Source organism: Mesitornis unicolor, unplaced genomic scaffold (assembly GCF_000695765.1).
Source record: "Mesitornis unicolor isolate BGI_N332 unplaced genomic scaffold, ASM69576v1 scaffold18081, whole genome shotgun sequence".
Taxonomy (NCBI): Eukaryota; Metazoa; Chordata; class Aves; order Mesitornithiformes; family Mesitornithidae; genus Mesitornis; species Mesitornis unicolor.
The window spans coordinates 40081-58820 of NW_010161919.1; the positions used below are offsets into that span (position 1 = coordinate 40081).

Here is an 18740-nt window from a genome sequence, read left to right on the forward strand (position 1 = left end):
TCCATGATGACTTACCCTGATGATCAAAGGCAAATGTGCTTTGGTAGCTTATGTTTTGATAGAACTCAGGGAAATGTGGGCTGAGAGGTCTAGTGGATGCTGGAATAACCTTCCTTCCTGTGGATTTAAAAGAAGCAAGATTTGACCACTTTTTCTGGAGGTTTGGGGAAAATTTTTGGTTATGGAGGAAACAGAGAAGTGGGGCCCGAAAATAATGATGAGTCCATAAGTATTTTAACAGACTTAAAAAATATTTTCCTATTAAAAATAATGGGATTGTTCTTTCTGTTAGCCTGTATTTCTTTCCTGTGTCCTGTCCAAGCAGGCTGTCATTCATAATACAGTAAGTCTTATTGGTGTCTCTGTTCTCTTCAAAATATGGAATCCAAAAAGTGATTTCCTTGCTGAAGCACAAGTCTCACTGATCCCATTGCTGATTAATTTTTAATTTATGAACTCTTCAATGTGGTTCCTAACAATGGAACCAGGGGGTCAAGGCCTGCTAATACATATGTGTCTCTAACACCCTTTGACAAAACCAGAGTGTTTGCTTAAGAAAAGGTCTTTGGTCCAAAATTGAAGTAAATCAGACAGAATTGTTCCATTTATTTAAGTGACTTGAGTGAGGGTGTAGCAGAAAGGAAAATGAAGAATAAATGTTTAAAACAGTGAGTAAATGCGAAGAATCTATTTTCAAATTCTTATTTGAATTTTAATGTATAGCATTTTTTGCATTAAAATGCAGGGTTTAAAAAATTATTATTAATTTCTTTGTTTGTTTGATGGCTGTTGAATTGAAGAAAAGAGAAAGGAAGGAAGAGCCTGAGTCACAGGAGGGTGTGTGAAGCTGTGAGAAGCTTCAGGCAGGAAATGTAGGCTTCCTGTAGCACTGCAGTGAGCACTGCTGTGGCACCTGAAGGCAGCCTTCCGTGTAAACATCTTCCTCAGCCGCTAGCAGAAGGTCAAGTCATGAACCAATTTAATCAAATAATTCATTCAGTGTATCAGAGCTTTCACCATCTGCAGTGTTGGCCAAGTCTTTCCAAAATCGTATCGCAAAGCAGATTTGGACCTCTCTGTAGTGAGTTATGAAATTAAAAAAAATATTATTTTAATCAAGAGGAGAAAAAGTAGTGTGTAAAAAGCTTACCAATGACTAGAGAAGATGTAAAATGTATACATCAATACTAAGGTCTTTGCCTGAGATGCTGAAATTCCAATCCATCAGGTCGAAACTTCCTGACTTAAGTCAATTTAACTAAAGCAGGAATTAGCTCTTCAGAACTGTTTCCTGGCAGACTTGGCAAATTTCTGAACTGAAATTAACAGTTTGCACTGCATTAATTTACACTTGTATTAAATTCTACTGAATTCATGTCAGAAGTGCTCTAGGAGTAACACATGGACAAAAGAATTTCGGAAGTGTTGAGGTTGCCAAGAACAGATGTGTAAAGACAAGTTTGTTTTCAAAGAGCTGGGAATGGTCTTCTTCCAGAAGATAAATATCTGCTGGATTGATAGACCATGATTTGACACTGTAAATGCTCCAAGAAGGAGAATGAGGAGAAGCAAACTTTGCGGAACTGTGCAAAGTTTGTGCTCCACCTCAGGACCCAGAAATTCTGTTCAACATAGGCTTATCTGGACCATGGCCTTAGTCTAACCTGAGCCTTAACTTTTAGCCTGCACAACTTGGTCGTATTTTGTCATTTTTATTTGGTTAGACACTCTAGCCTTCGAAAAATCACTCACCAAATGAAGCATGTGTCCCAGGAAGCACTGAAATTAAAGCTTTAACGTGTACCTTTTCTGTGGTTTTATGGACAGGACAAGAGACTAAAATACTTAATATCATATATGCTTGTGATATCTTAAAAACATCACATACATTCATTTATTGCTAATTGCTTTTAGCACAGTAAAGGAAGGGTCAAACATGAAAAGCATCCATCAACAGAACACATCTGAAATTCACTGATGGCAAAAGAGACTTCTGTGCTAACAGTTAAATCTTTAGAATTGTATTAGAAGATCATTTTTACGTCACATTGAAACTCTAGAGTGCTGCTTCTAAATATTTCTGGTAAGCATTCTATAAGGAGAACAAGTTGTCTAATGAGGAATAATGTATTTAATGTATTTAAGCAACCCTTTTTCTAATGAAATAACCATAACTTCTTCAAAAAGCAGTACCCGCAAGACTACGCTGCTATGCAGTATGCTTCCAAGGCACTAATTAATACTGCTTTAGAGACATTCCTTTACTCTTGAATTTATGGGGGGTTTTAGGGAACAAAAAAGCAATAATAATAAACCAGACATAATTCCCAGCTGACTTTTTAAAAGTTATTTTCATTCCAAGCTTATTCTTACCTAGAACATACATAATCTCAACCCTGTAGTAAAATGTTCAGGCAAACTTCAGCAACTGAAGGACAGTTTAATGTACACTGGAAAATTATGCAGCAAATAAATTGCGTTGCCCTTATCTTTTCAGCCTGGTTTCTTTAAAGAAAATTGTCACTGTCAGCTGGCTTCAGTATTTGTAATCGCTGCATTTTGCATAGCTGTCAGTGGAAACTTTTAACAAACAGTTGATAGTGTCTTCTGATTAATGTAGGTTCACCAGCTTCCCACATGGTACCTTCTTCACAGGATGCAACAGTCTAAGGGAAATTACACCATGACTTTCAAGATAAATACTCTAACCAAAACATGTATGAGACAGGTCTCTTCCTTTTCCAGCTAAGAACCTATCTTTCTGACATCTGACATTCTCCTTTCTTTTATTAGTGCAATATTTGCTAAATTAGGTAAATCAGGTACCTTCATAGAGAAAATAATTACATTTTCATCATGTAGTAAGGTTGCTTAATGTTTCAAGTGTTAGGATGCGTACTCTCACCACACTTGGCTGAAGTGCTGGTAACAGGCATTTGCAGAAAGTCTTACAGAACACCAGAAAGGACATCCTATTTATCCCAGGCTGGATTAAGTCATTAGGATCAACAAGCCAAAAACACCATGAGAGAAAAACAAATAAAATGGAGCACACTGGTGGGAGAAAGACATACCTTGTGAAAGATAAAACAACAAAATACCAAGATCTTGGATATTCTATTTCAAATAACTTTCTGAGGCCTCTTTTTGTACTATGACCTCTCTGACAGAGAAAACTCAAGACTCATTGGAGTGGGATGTAAAGTTTACTTCCTGTCAGTGCAGCTGAATATGACTGGAGCCTTGGTTGTGCATGCCTGGCTCTTATGCTTCCTAAGAGAGCCTACATCACACCCAAGAGCCCGAGCCTGGCCTGCTGCTGCTTCTGCCCTCCCATCTGCCTGCCAGCGATGCATGACAGTGAGATGCTCCAGGGAGCCGACCCAGCAGTGGGCGATTCTCCACTGGTTTAGCATTCTGTCTCACTCCACTTGAGATGAGCAGCAGTGTCGAGAGAAAGGGGATGGGACCACAGTTGCCACAGCTTGGCTTAAACTGATGTGGGAACACAACCTGGGGAAAGTAGGTCTCAGTCTGAGTAGAAGTGGACCAGAGCGGATGTCAACCATTTATTTATCTTGTTCAAAGCTTCATAATGCCTTCTGACCTATTTAATACCATATCCTCTCTGCTACTCGTACAAGATATACTAGATTTCTCTATAAATGTATAAAGTATGTGATGAAGTGTCCAATATATTTTTTCTCAGGATTATCAACCACTTGGCACATAAGTGTAAAGCACATCTTTGGTAGCATTTAAACCTGGGTTAATGCATATATTGTATTAATGGCTGCAACAGTAACGGGAAAATAAGTATTAATTCAACAAATTGACTGTAGTGTGTCTCCTTTAATAAACATCACAATAAATAAAAGCTTGTCGTGCAAGTGTGGTTTTGTATTTGGCTTGAATGACCTAAAAATTATGTAATTGTTGAAGGGGACAGCTCTCCACCTCCTCTCCCTGATGAAGTTCTCATCCTCTTTATTGCACTGGTTAGAGCTTGCACAGGGTGGTATGGTCAGTCAGATCGGTATTGATCTGGCTGACAAGGTCTTTTTTTTTCTTTCTGATTTAGTGAGCTAACTTGACTCATCAAATGGCCTCATAATTGCTAAGACATTGTAAGGGAGACAATGGGAACAAAGGGAACAAAGAGTTGGGGCGGCAGGAAAGGTGTGCTGCCTTTGGTGCATGCAAATTCAGCCCTAATGATTTACTAGATATCTCACAGCAAGACAGTCAATAATGGGCCTAAGCAGATACAGTAGTCCTTAATTCTGTAAGTTTTGTAAACAAACAAACAGAAACACTGCAAAAATGGGAAATGTTCTTGTTCACAGATCACACCATCCAGTCTGTTTTCTGCTGCTGCTGCTGCTGCACAGTGCAAAAAAGGTATGTGAAATGCTTAAGCTTTTCAGCAGCTAGGATGACCAAACTATTTACAAAAAAGACGTTTTCAAAATCCCTGTTTTTGGTACAATTGTTAATTGTACAGAAGTTTAAAGAAGCTGTACCCTGCATATCCCTAATATGAAGGAAGACATATATATCTCCATGAATGAATATTTTTCTGTGAATATTTATAGATATGTATTCACATAAACACTTCATGTTTTTAAAATTCAGAGCAATGAGAACAAAAATGAACCTGGAGCCTGATCCTGGACTTAAGACCCAGTACTCAGCCTCACAACAAGATGTTTCCTATGCATCAGCTTGGAAGTGCAGGGTAAGTAACGTTTTGGCAGGTGAAAAGAAGGAACTGAGGTGATGTGCCATATGTCGGCTCAGTACCAGAATAAGCAGAAGAGTAACTAGCTCTTGAGTATGTAAGGTGCTTCATTGCATAAGAATTATAGAGTAAAGGTATCTGAAGATTCATTCTGATGTAAATACAGGGTCACAATGAGCTGTCCCAAGCTTTTCTCTCTGACATGGACAAGCTGGTTTCTTCTCTCACTTCTGGGTTTGGGTGATGGAGGCGGCAGGGGTGGGACTGCCCTGCTGGACAGATGCGAGCTCACCTTGCTCAGCTGAGATTTGGAACATCCACCTCAGTTTTACTAGGTTGAAGTTGAATAATCTGAGCTTCCAAAGCATAACCAAGTGTAAAGCTAGAATCTAACTTGATGAAAAATAAAATTATTATATTCCTTCCAATTTGCTGAGAAAGTCTGCAGTGTCATTTGTGTTAATTCTCCAGATAAATGACCAAATTTTCAGACTTTGTAAATCCACTGATTTCAATGCTGCTCTGCTTTTACACCAGCTGAGCAGTTGTCCTAGCATTCATACCATGTAGTGGTCACCCGATTTGGTAGTTGGCCTGTTTATTATTCACTGTACTTTCCATTGTCATTTTGGCTTCTACATCAAACTACTCAAACGTAAGTCTTGCTGTTTTACAAGTGATGTGGTGATAGAGCTTTACAAGGGGAAGTAATGACTACAGTAAGTTACTTATAGCTACTGAGTATACGGTATAATAGCAGGGAAATTAAGCAAGCAATAGTAGGGAAAAAGGACTAATTATGAAGGACACATTTTATTTTTCACTGGCGTAAGAGGCAATTGCAGTTCAAGAACAAGCCATTACCTCCTCTACCTGCTGAGGCCTTGGAAGACTACACAAAAAACCTCCGAGTTATTGCACTCTATGACTTTTATGCTAGAGGACCCTCAGATTTACCACTCAAGAAGTCAGAAGAATACATTGTCCTTGAACAGTACGATCCCCACTGGTGGAAGGCAAGAGACCAGCATGGGTAAGAGAGTGAGCATCTATTTCAATTTCCTTACACATAAATAATAATAATTAAAAAAAAACCTAAAACAACCCCTGTGAAAGCAGGTAGATAAAATGAGACATGCAATGACTTACGGGCAGGTTTGAAGAGTGTTCAGCTATGTACGAGGAACACGAATTGACCAGGCAGACTTTCAGCACCATTTGGTGCCGAGAAATGGATGGGCAACTTAGAATCTGTTGGGAATTCAGAGTCGATCTCTAGCCTCAGTAATTTCCTGAGTGGCATAAGGGCCACCGAGCCATGTGCAGATCCAGGTTTCCATACTTCAAGTGCTTTACAACGCAGTGTATATATGTAATCACTTCATAAAGACCATAGAGACTATTAAAACATGTGCTTGAAACAAAATCCCTGATTCAAAATTCCCGGACATTTTAGAGAGAGAGATAACTTCCATTAGGATCCTTTCCACATTTATGTTTGCTCCATGTTGTTCCTTTTTCTCCTTTGCATTTTCTTCAGTGTATCTTGTACTGTCATGCTGGGAATAGTTACATGTTATATAGTAACTGTCTCCTTTTGATTTAGATTTTGTTTTTAAATATTTTTAAATGCTTTTCCATACTATAACAGAATCTTAGAATAATTGAATTGTTTAGGTTGGAAAAGACTTTTAAGATCATCGAGTCCTGCCATTAACCTAGCACTGCCAAGTCCACCACTAAACCATGTTTCTAAGCACCATATCTACACGTCTTTTAAATACCTCCAAGAGGGTGACTGTACTGCCTCCCTGTGCAGCCCATTACAATGCTTGATAACCCTTTCAGTGAAGATTTTTTTTCCTAATATTCCATCTAAACTATACTTAATATTTCATTTCAGGAATGAAGGTCTAATTCCCAGCAACTATGTTACTGAGAACAAGAAAACTAATTTAGAAACATATGAGTAAGTACCCCTGAAAATTATAATCATGCTTTCTTTTATAAAAATGAATTGGAGTGATACATTTTAGTGCTTGATCCGTCAGTCTTTATTAGACATGAATAGCATTGAAAGCTTTATTTTTTTATAAAACATTGCTCTTAGAATAAAGTAACCATTTTGATTTGGAACTATTTGCTCAGAAAGTGTAACATGAAATCACAGACACCCAGTACTTCAGTAAGTCACTGGCATAAATCAGAATGTCAGAATCCAGATGTTTCCTATTTCTGTAGGCTTACTACATACTGTTTCTATATTCTGATCTCTTTCTGTTGTGAACATGTAATTAATTGATTAGAAGCTGATTCCAATTACTTCAACCCAATTTACTGGAGAGAAAATTTCTGCAAAATTCTACAAAAGAGAAGCTTGAAGCAGTGACCAGGACTCTAAATTTCACCACAGTCTGGCATAACAGTTTCCTGGGTTTTCTTTTTTATGAGCTCATATATAATCAGAGTGAATGGGGCAAGAGTTGACATATTTACAGTGGTCTAATAAAGTCATTCCAAATTAAGACATGCTTATATACAACAATACTTCTATTTGGGTTTTTGGACTGGGATTAGTGCAACTATTAAGATGGATTACTTTTGTAAAACAGAGCAAACATAAATTTTTACTGGCTGAAATTAAAGGATAGGTTATCTCCTTGTTGCAGGTGGTACTGCAAAAACATAAACAGAAGCCAGGCAGAACATCTCTTGCGCCAGAAGGTAACTCAGCTTATACAAAGAGCTAATGATACCTAGAAAGGTCTACCAGACTAGACTTGGTCTACCAGCACCAAGATTGTTACTGCAGTCAAATCCAAATCTGTTTGGTATGCAGTAAAAAGGAGAGTACTCTAAAATAAAAAGACTTTCTGGGGTAAGCGTACAGTGCAGACTATCCAGACTTCACAGTTTTAAGCTGTAGCCCCAGCAAATTCTGTGTAGATTTTCCACGCTAGATAAATGATGCAGTTTACTGTGTTTGCCTTTTGTATGAACCATTGAAGACTGAAACCCAAGAGTGAGTAAGTTAGAAAGGTTAGCAGAGCTTAAGAAACCCCTTCAATCTTCCTTATGTACAGAGCAAAAAAATACATATTGCATTCTACCCCCATCAGTTCCCAAAATGCTGAATTCAGTTAAACTCATTAGGTCTTTGCTAGAGGGCTAAGACAGGGCTTGGACAAGAGAGACCAGAGAAGAACATCTCAGATAGAACTGTTTTACAGTATTTCACTCTGGTGATTTGCACAGTTTGATTTTTTAACAGATCAAAGCATTTTCACTACTTCACACTGAAAAGTAGAATTCACCTAAATTATTTAACTCCAAGAAATTGCCTGGCACTTAGTATTTTCCCTTGGTTAATTTTGCTCTGCTGTTTACCCGGCTAATGATTCCCATTCTCCACTGTGTTATCTTCCTCCCAAGTAGTCATAGGTATTCCACAGAATTTCATAATCAGCTGCAAGTCCTATCTCAAGGGAGGATTATTCAAGCTCAAAAGCAGAAAATAACTCTACTTGGATTTCTTTTCAGTCCAAAGAAGGCTCATTTGTTGTCAGGGATTCAAGCCAACAGGGACTTCTTACACTGTCCATGTATTCACAGGCTAAAGGGTGAGTTGCTCTGAATGGTTAGGATTTGAATCAAGAGGTGATGGAATAGTTTTCCCCAAACGCCTTGGGATAAGTGGGTAGGTTGGACATGCAGAGCATAGGAGCAGGGAACCACTGGGGTGCTGTTGATGCAGAGTTAATTACCCTATGTGCAGAAATGCTGATGGTGCACAATGGATCTGAGAGTCAGCGTGCAAATGTCCTGCCAAGACAAGATTAACTGCACTTACTGAAATCCTCAAAAAGTCTGCTGTGAAAGCCATGCATCCTACCCATGTAATGCGGGCAGTAAGGCTTTGCATTTACATCTTGCTTCTCCTTCTATACCAAGTGTCCTGGCTGACATGCCACACCACCGCAGCCTTTGGCCACCCTACTGAACTGCTTCCCCTTTCCACACCAAACTGCTTCCCTTCTCTGCAGGCTCTGTGTAAGTTCATCCCAGACTCTGTTGTCCCCAAACTTCTACTGTTTTCCTCCTACAACTATCTCACCTCTTCACTGTGCAGTCTTACTTCTTTTGCCAGAGGACTGCCACAGGATTCGTTTTTCCCTCACATCAGTAGTCCACATCACCTACAGTGCTGACTTGTCTCTTCTCAAGCTGCCTTATATCCTCCTCCTTCAGCCCTCCTACATCCTCCTGCATCAGTGGTGGCTGCTTTCCTTCTCTTCTTCTTAGAGAAACCCAGAGGTGAGAGGAGAAAGGAAAGGCATCACTGCTACCACCACACTCTTCCTCCCTTTGTCCTCTCCTTGGAAAGTGGGGTGAGCCCTTCCTGCCTAAGTACAGGCTCACGTTTGCAGTTGGGTACCGACCTTCAGCAACCACCTCCATCCTGAAATTCAAATCTAAGTTCTTCATTTTGAATGTCGCAGAATGCAGTGGTAGATAGGCAGCAAAATGTACAGAAAGCAAGACAGACAGATAATGTGGAGAAATACAGAAAAACATATCTATTAAATAAAAGCTCCAATGAGGACCCTTTTGAGAAGCAGAAAAGAAAATGTAATCTCACAGTATACATGAATATGTTATTAGCTTTTGGGGGGAAACTCAGGCAAAGAAGAGCATTTTAAATTTAAAAGCTTAGATTCAAGTAAGTGCTGAATTAGGAGGAACATCTCTTAAATACTATGGCTATTTCTTATGGATGCAAAGATACTCGTGGAATAAAAATATTGTGCAGTATCTCCCAAAGTTGAGAGAGAGCCACTCAAGGAGTCTTTTTTTTTTTTCCTGAAACACTATCCCAGCTGCACATAGCCATTTTAAGTTGAGAATTGTACCCCAAGTTTTCAAATTATTCTGTGCTTTCTTTCAAAGTGAAATTTTTCAGATTTATGGTATAAAAATTTTTCACTGAAAATTGCAATCCTTTGTTGATTTCAGAAGTCACAGTGGAGATATTCGACATTATCAAATTAAGAAAAACCACGTGGGACAATATTATGTAGCAGAAAAATATCTCTTTTCATCTGTTCCTGAACTCATCAAGTATCATCAACACAATGCTGCAGGTAACACACGCAAGCTGATAAGGTTTTACAACCAATGATTTGAAGCTCCTCAGAACTTTGAGAGATTGGAAAGAGACAAATTTTCCAGTTGTTAATGAATTCAAATATGCCATGATCCTTTCTGCCACAGTCATAGCTGTAATGTGCATATGCCATGTGGGAAGTGAAACTATCAAACTCATCTACATGTATTAAATGAATTTTACAAAGTTAGAAGCCAAATGTATTTACCTGCTCTGTATTCTCTTGGTTCCTATTTGGCTGAATGGGATTTGTATTAAATTATTTCCTTGTCTACAACAAGGGCTTGCATGCATACAATTAAAGAAAAGCAGGAGCTATGCTGTGCATCAGCAGGCAGCATTCTACCAATTTTGGCAAAAAATCCCACCCCAAAAAACAATCAAAGGCAGAATTAGGGAGCACAGGGACTCTCTAACACTGGTTTGCAGCTTACCAGAGTTAGCCACCTCTAACTGTTGGCTGACAGCAACCCTTTATAATTTTTAGCATTATAAAATGCCCTTCACCTTGGTTTTGCCCATCATTTTAATTCAATATAAAATGGTTTTATCCTGAACAAGTGGAGATGAGAAAACACACAGAAATTCCTCGTACTAGTGAGTAAGGAAGATACAGGAATGGACAGAGCCTTTTGCTGGAGAGAGGAGGATTGTAGGAAACACATGAAGTGGAAAAGGACCTGAAAGCAACAGTGGGATGAATGAATGAACACAGGGAGTCCTTGGTGAGGGATGTACCCACTGGTACTGTTGTCTCATGAATTCAAAGAAAATTAATGAGAGACACAAAAATATTTCTTACAATGGGAAACAATCCCAAAAAATCATGCTGGGGGAGACTGCTTAGATGGGTGATATAGTACTATAGTACTCATTTGTTGAAGATTACTACATCAAACAAAAAAGAAAGAGTATAACTTCTTTTGATTGTATTAAAGTATAGATACTTCTGTAGTCAGGGTTCTACTGAATAATCTTCCTTCATTTCTTCTCACTGTAGTGTTTTTTCTGAACAAGCTGTTAGCAAAAGTAATTTTAAGATATAAGATAAGTACATCAGGTTCCAAATGTTTTTGTTTGAGAAGAGGTATGATATAGTGTACTTTAAAATGGAGTAATTGATCAACAGAATGTTCTTGCTTTGTCCCCTACAGGTCTTATCACTCGTCTCCGACATCCAGTTGGGTCAGCTGGATGTTGTTCACCAGCAACAGCAGGATTTAGTTATGGTAATTTTTTTTATTCTTTTGGTGGAAGTTTAGGTATCTGCTTAGGCAAGAATTTAGATTTCATTCATCAGCTAATAATTAAGTTGTATCTGTGAAAATTCCCAGTAATAGGAAACACATAAATAGCTTCATATTCACCAGAAACAGACATTCTTTTCCTCATAAGGCATCAGTACCAAATGAGACACCTGACTCAAGTCCTTCTGTTCAGTGACTGTTGTGTTTCTGATAAAGCCACCAGTGCATTTCAGAGCTATCTGGACTTTTCAAAGCAGGCCTGGGACTCAAATACACATTTAATAGCTTTTCAAAGGCTATTTCATTTATTGAAATGCTTAGGAAATTGAAATTATTATTTATGGAGAAGATTTTCCTTGTCATTCTGCAAGTTTTTGAAATAAGAATGAATACTTATACAGCATTAGAAAACAAGTAATAAACGCCAGTTTTGTGTATATAGATCAGGAAGTTCATATCAATCATAGAATCATAGAATACCAGGTTGGAAGAGACCACAGGGATCATCTAGTCCAACCTCTCAAGGTGAAAGTTTAGTTTAAATGAGATGAGTCAGCACCCTGTCAAGATGACTTTTAAAACTGACCAATGTAGGGGAATTCACCACTTCCCTTGGGAAATTGTTCCAATGTCTGAGTGATCTCATGGTAAAAAAATTTTTTCTAGTGCTCAATTGGAATCTCTCCTGAAGCAACTTGGCTCCATTACCCCAGCGGGGACCAAAACTGGACCAAGGGAGTCTCCATCTTCTTGGTAGCCACCCTTTATGTACTGGTACATGGTAATAAGGTCCCCCCTAAACCTTCTCTTTCCAATATAATCCGGCTGATGATAGGAACCTCCAGAATCATGTATCTTTCCTGTTCCCTTTAATCTCAAGGGATGTTCCCTTTAATCTCAAGGGATGTTCCCTTTAATCTCAAGGCTTAAAATTTCTGAAGAGCAGAACTATTGTGGTTATTACAATAGAAGCAGACAGTAGCTATTTCTGTAGCAATACTATCCAACCAGAACTGGTTGAGAGTTCAACATCACAGATGATAATGCCAAAAACTCTGATACAAAGCTAATAATTTGTGTTATCTTCAAGCCTCAGACATTCTTACATTAAGCAATTTAAACACTAATCACATTCTGTAAGCTGTAAAATAGCATTCACATATAAGCATAGATGAGCATGTGGAATTTTTCAGGTATTTAAAACTCATGCTATAGCAGATGAACAATAGTGATGTTTTGCTGCATGCATTAACTCCAAGTAGCAAGGCATGTCTTCTGGAGCATGGCTTAGGAAAGCTGACCTGACTGTTGTAACACATTGGGTTACTTTTATAGAGGAATGGGAACTGAACCCATCTGAACTGACATTCATGAAAGAACTTGGGCGTGGGCAGTTTGGAGTCGTTCAGCTGGGTAAATGGAAAGCCACCATCAAGGTTGCCATCAAAGCAATCAATGAGGGTGCAATGTCTGAAGATGATTTCATTGAGGAGGCCAAAGTGATGATGTGAGTACAAAAGCTATTATATCTCACAGTTGACATTGAGATGACCAAGAAATAAGTATAACTTAATTCCATTTGAAACAAACAGACAAACCAGTTTGATGGGAATGGTGGATGTGCAGGACATAAAGACTGATATAAAGGTTTGAATTGGACTAACACGAGTAGTCACTGTGCCCATCACCAGACTCTTTAGTTAGAGCGTGCACTGCTTTGTGCTGTGGAGTTGAATGGGGAGTAAATATGATGATGAAGAAATGTTCTCTTACAACAATCCTTTCACCCATAATTCAGTGCCTCTAGGACCACTGGTAGACTCGTAACTAACTAAAACTTTTGAGAAACTATATTACCATTTCTGCTAATTTTGTAAATTAGGAAAGTATCCAGACTGGATCTTGGCACAGCCCAAGAAAAGAAGAACCCTTTGCAGGGTCACATCCCCTGCCTGAAAGCCAGGTACAACTACACCTTTCCATTTCACATCGTCCAAATCAAGCTTTGAATTCACTGCATTTATATAGTTGATGAACAATTATGAATTAAAAGAGTGCACTTTTTGGAGGAAATTGGAGGCAGAAATGTGTTAGTGGGACAAATCTGAGGCCAGTTGATAAACTGAATACTGTTTATCAAGTACTAAAAGTGTATTTCAAAGCCATCATGAGAATTAAAGGTCTAGTTACCCGCCAAAGAAAAATGATAACCTGTCTAAACTGTGAATATTAAACAGGAAACTCTCCCACCCGAAGCTGGTCCAGCTTTACGGAGTGTGCACACATCACAAGCCTCTCTATGTTGTTACTGAATTCATGGAAAATGGCTGCCTGCTCAATTACCTTCGGCAAAGGCGAGGGAAACTCAGCAGAGACATGCTGCTGAGCATGTGCCAGGATGTGTGCGAAGGGATGGAATACCTGGAAAGAAATAGCTTTATTCACCGTGATTTAGTAAGTACAATAGGTTTTCTGAGGTTCTTGACAAATATTTGCAGTATAAAATGTGCCACTGCATTTTATAGGACACACATTTTTTCTGCTCCCTACTGCCTTATCTTGATGCTGGGATATATGGGTGGCTTTTCTGCACTACTCTTCATAGACAGGGAATTATATGAGAGGAGCTTGTTTCTTTACTCTCTGCTTTTTTTTTAATGCTCACATCAGGATGCAGAGAGGAAATCTTCCTGCTCTTCTCCTTAGCTGCCTGAAGAAATGCAAAATTTTGAAAATTTACAAGGAGTTCCTGACTTCTGCAAAGAAAAAGTCACAAAATGTTTTTTTAGAATTCACTCTGAGTGTCCTAATGCTAGTGTTCAGGAAAATATCTGCTTGGATAACTGGACTCTGCAGCCTAAAATTTCTTTCACTGTGTAGGAATATGTAAAAATATTGCAACTCATTCTACAACCATTTATGCAGACATATGGTATGTATGTGTAACTACACACTAGCAAAATAAGTTCACTGACTTAGAGCCAGAAATTCACATATATTTTTTGAGGAAGACACTCATCTTCCTTTTAGAATATAACCAATATGAGCTGAAACAAAAATAATCAGCTGTTGTATTTTTCTTAACATGCTTTAGCACAGATTTCATACATATTTCTCATTTTCCCCAGGCTGCAAGAAACTGTTTAGTCAATGCTGAGCACATCGTCAAAGTATCCGACTTTGGCATGGCAAGGTATGAGGCCATTGACGCACGTGTCGTGAGTACCTATTCTCAGTCAGCCACAGCATGACCTTGAGTTAACCTCATCGCTTGTTTCATTGATTTGGGAAATCCCACTGCAGTCAATTTTTGAATTCTGATGAAAATTATAATGTTGTTTAACTGTTGTACCATGAACAGGATGTCGTGTCCTCCTCTGGCTATTGGTGAGTGTAAGACAGGTAAACAAAGTGCCAGGCAAACTTCAGGAGTGTTTATGGACAAAGAAATGCCCAGGGTGCACAGGTCTGCCAGAAGATTGAAGAATCAAGTTCCCAAACTTTTCTGAGATGAGAGGAGGGCAGAAAGTCCCTAGGGACAGATCTAGATGCTGGTGCTGACCTTTAGAGGTGGCAGCGTCTGAGTAGGTCAGGCAGGAAGCAGGGTGGACGGGCAGGCAGGAAGTGTGACGTGCGCTGCTCTACTAGGAAAGTGGTTTTTCTGCTTAGTGAGAGGGCCACCCAAAGATGAGAAAAGAGAGCATAACGCACTCTGACAAGCAGAGGACAGAGAAATGTAGCTCTGGCCTCGCAGTCTTCCCCCAGAGGATGTGCTATATTTTATAACTGAATGAATGACCAACTGCTACCCAAAGGGGTTGTCTCACTCCTTCCTTCTTTCCCCTTGCGAGCCCAGCACAAAGCTCTCCACTTCTGTGTTTTACTGTCTGTTTTTTTTCTGCTGGATTAGTAGACTGAATTTGGTCACTCTGGAGGCAGACAAGCAGTGTGTGGCTCTGAGCAGGAGGTGGTGGTGACAGTCACCTTGTGGCTGCAAGTCATTAGATCAGCACAGCCATGCTGCTTACTTTTCCCTTTGATTTTGACTCCTATTTCTAACCTAAGGATTACAACACCCCAGCAGTTCATAACTAAATACTTGGTTTTCAAAAGGTTGTCCTATACCATGGCAGTGCCCGCTGGTTACAGTGCTCCCCGAAAGGGTAAAGTCAGTATCAGGAGTCTGGACTCATCCAAATGCACCAGAAAACACAGTAAGAGACCAAGGGGCTGTCAGGGTCCAGCCTGAGAATAATGGACCTGAATGGCTCACTGTTGCCAAAAAGTGGAGACCAGTGGTGTGGCCCTAGGACAGACACTCACTCTCCTGGGGAGACAATGGAGAGGTGGCAGAACACAATCTAATTATTCAGAGCTCATACAACTGCCACTACTGGTTACCTTGTACTGTTATTTCCTATGTTCCTTATCGAATAACCTCTTATTGCCTTCACCAAAATAATAAAGGAAGACAAAGCGATGATTTCTCTCAATGTGACCTCTTAAAAGGTGCCAATGCATTATGCCTTCCATGAGAACAAATGTGTAGTGCACATCTGGTGTCTGCTTAGGAGAGCTAATACTGGGAAAACGTGCACAGAAGTAGGGGTCAGTCTAGTAGCCCTCTGAAATATTGCGCTATATTATGTGCCTACATTGGTCACATAAATTCCTTTCATCTGTGTGGTCAGCTTCTACAAACTTGGGCGAAGAAAACTGCAGTGCACATGCAAGAGCTGCTGCCTTGTATGTGATGAACCTTTCTGCACTGCTTCTATAACAATGTGCCAGAAATTATATCTGTGAAGTTGGGCAGTTACAAAGTGTAGTCCTCTACCAGTAGTGTTTGGGTACAACACGTGACTGAAAAGGTGGACTCTTAAAAAAAGAAAATAGTTATTTATTGCTGCTGGTTTTCCTGCCAATGGTGAAGGGATGGGTCCTAGCAATATATACCCAGAAGACAACAATAATAACCATCTCGTCAGTCTTACTAATGGTATTAAAATATTTTATTTCAACAATCTTCTAATGAACAATTCAAATCGTTCATTTAAACAGAACAATCTTTGAGTGCATAGCTTTCAGTGTGGGTATTTGTATGCATTTTATATTAAATCAGTGATACCATTCTCTTGTTTTTAAATTGACACTGTATTTTAAATAGAATTATAAAACGTCTGTGGAAATTTTGCCAGAACTTCTTTCCCTTTAACTATCATTCAAATATATGCTGTTTCCTGTTATGCTTTAGGTATGTCATTGATGACGAATATATTGGCTCTTCAGGTGCCAAGTTTCCAGTCAAATGGTCATCTCCTGAAGTCTTTCATTTCAAAAAATATAGCAGCAAATCAGATGTCTGGTCCTTTGGTAAGTTGATTAGGTGAATGCTCAACATACTGTGCTTCCCTAAAACTGCTGATGTGATTTAGGGAGTATGACTTTTTACTCATGCTACCTAACTAAGCTTTAGTTCTTCCCATTTTTCAAATATTGCCTATATTGGACAAGTATGCTTTTCAACAGAAAGTCTCTGTGGCTAAAATTAGGTTTTGACTGAAATGTGGATGCTTGGTAAGTCCCCATTAGCCAGATGCATATTTGTCTCAGTTTCATGGACTTTAGCTGACTTCTTAGCTGACTTAAAAGAGAGTAGAGTTACATTAGTTGAAAATGGGCTTTTTTGGTTTTATCTCTTCATTCAGCTCAGGTTGCCTGTATTTTCATGCATTTTTCATTACATAAATTATCAGGAGTGATTTCTGTTCTTGTAATTTTGTTAAATTGCTTGTGGGTTTGGGGTTTTTGTTTTGTCCTAAATCTTTTGGTTCACTTTTAGGTGTACTGATGTGGGAAGTTTTCACAGAAGGCAAAATGCCTTTTGAAAGTAGGTCAAATTCTGAAGTTGTCCATGACATTTCTCAGGGTAACCGACTTTACCGACCACATTTGGCATCATATGCTGTGTACAAAGTCATGTACAGCTGCTGGCATGAGGTTTGTAGCCCTTTTTTCCCTGTCATATTACTTCACTTTATCATCAATTTGTAATGTGGATCTAAAAGCAACCTTAAAAATCGAGGCACTAAATCCTTGTTTCTCATCTGTGTCATCCTCAGTATCTCTCACTAAGCTTTTCACAAATCACACCTAGGTTTATGAGCCTCTCTTTTTTTCTGACTGTTGCATCTAATAAATCTAATATAAAGCAGATCATCAGTACAACAGGACTAGACCACTCCTGGTTTTGAGTATGCCACTGTTGTCTCGCTTCTTTACTGTGTCAAATGTAGTATCATTTTCACACCTCTGTATCATATGTAGCTTTCTCTATCTCTGCTCTGAATTATAACTGTAACACATTCTTATACTAAGTGGGTATGCCCACTAAGTGTGGATTTTAAACCACACTTTTCAGGTGTACATCAGTACCTCTCTGTGTCATTACAGTTCCTAGGCTGCACCCCTTTCACCCTCTCCACTCCAATTTGGTACTTGATGCTCTTTCTCCATTTCTCCAGCACCTATTTATTTCCATATTGGAATCAAAACATTGATTTCATCAACTTCTCTGTCTGAGTAATCCCTTGAGATCCCTCCTTCTCTAGCATCTACAAGAAATTAATCTTTAATTTTAGATAAAAATTACTTTCAGAAGAGCTTTGTGTGCAATGTTTTCAAGATAATGGTCAGGCATACACTGGGGAACCTTGTTGCTACCATTGTCACCTTTATCCTGCCTCGCCTTTCTTGCCCATCTTTTAACTCTGTATGAAGTTTTAGACCCTGAGTGAAAAAAAAAAAGCTTAAGAGACTGAAATCTAAAGTGCATCACTGCAAACATCCATCCAGATGCCAGCCTGCCCAGAGAGGATAGGGAAGAATTTCTCTCTTCTCCTGTCTGCCATCAACCAAGAGTTTGTCCCATGCTGAGCTGCAATACATCAAACGATACAACAGTGAAGAGCCTTTTTCAACAGTCCAGGAAACATTCCATATTGTGGTTTCCTGAGAGGTAGTGCTTTACAGTGAGCTGTTGCAGGGCAGAAATCCTACAGGAATTCTGGTCCAAAGCTGAAATAAACATAAAGAAATTTTAGAAATGCGTGGAAAAGTGGCTGTGCTCATACAGCTCATGTCATGAAGAACAGGTATTTTCCCTCATATGATAAACTTGACCTTTTCTTCTGTATTAATAAAATAAAATAGAATTTTTAAGTGGTAGCTCACATGTACTTGTAACCATCTTATGCAGTCTGGTACTATAATTGACCACTCTGCTAATCTAAATTTATCCTCTGCTTTTCTTTTCAGAAACCTGAAGGATGTCCTACTTTTGCAGAGTTAATGGAGACCCTCACAGATATAACAGAGATGGGATAATCAGAGATTTTACACCAATATATTTAGTGAAAGGTTAGCATTAAGCATGTCAATAATGTAACTGATACAGAAAACCTCTGCCTTTTACAGCAGTCTCTATTTAAATCACAGTATCAGTATCCTACATATTGAAGCCACTGTTTGGGCTTGGCCTTATTTTTACTTATTTGAGAAAGATACCTCAGGACACTGGTTCAGGACT

General features: G+C 39.0%; 1 protein-coding gene across 1 annotated transcript; it reads left to right on the forward strand.

The window, feature by feature from the left end:
* Positions 1-4330: 4330 nt before the first annotated feature.
* Positions 4331-18538, forward strand: TXK (TXK tyrosine kinase). The gene is made up of 14 exons (XM_010193485.1): positions 4331-4401; positions 4636-4736; positions 5567-5774; positions 6645-6710; positions 7411-7465; positions 8282-8361; positions 9755-9882; positions 11060-11134; positions 12488-12659; positions 13390-13606; positions 14281-14345; positions 16407-16525; positions 16995-17152; positions 18470-18538. The coding sequence occupies exons 1-14, from the start codon at positions 4331-4333 to the stop codon at positions 18536-18538; spliced, it is 1584 nt and encodes a 527-aa protein (XP_010191787.1).
* The last annotated feature ends 202 nt before the right edge of the window (positions 18539-18740 follow it).

Bases quoted from the DNA above. Each gene is read 5' to 3' on its own strand.
- TXK (XM_010193485.1), top strand. From the start codon at position 4,331: ATGTTCTTGTTCACAGATCACACCATCCAGTCTGTTTTCTGCTGCTGC. The intron at 11,135-12,487 runs GTAATTTTTTTT...TTACTTTTATAG, and splicing joins AACAGCAGGATTTAGTTATG to AGGAATGGGAACTGAACCCA. The intron at 17,153-18,469 runs GTTTGTAGCCCT...TTTTCTTTTCAG, and splicing joins TGTACAGCTGCTGGCATGAG to AAACCTGAAGGATGTCCTAC.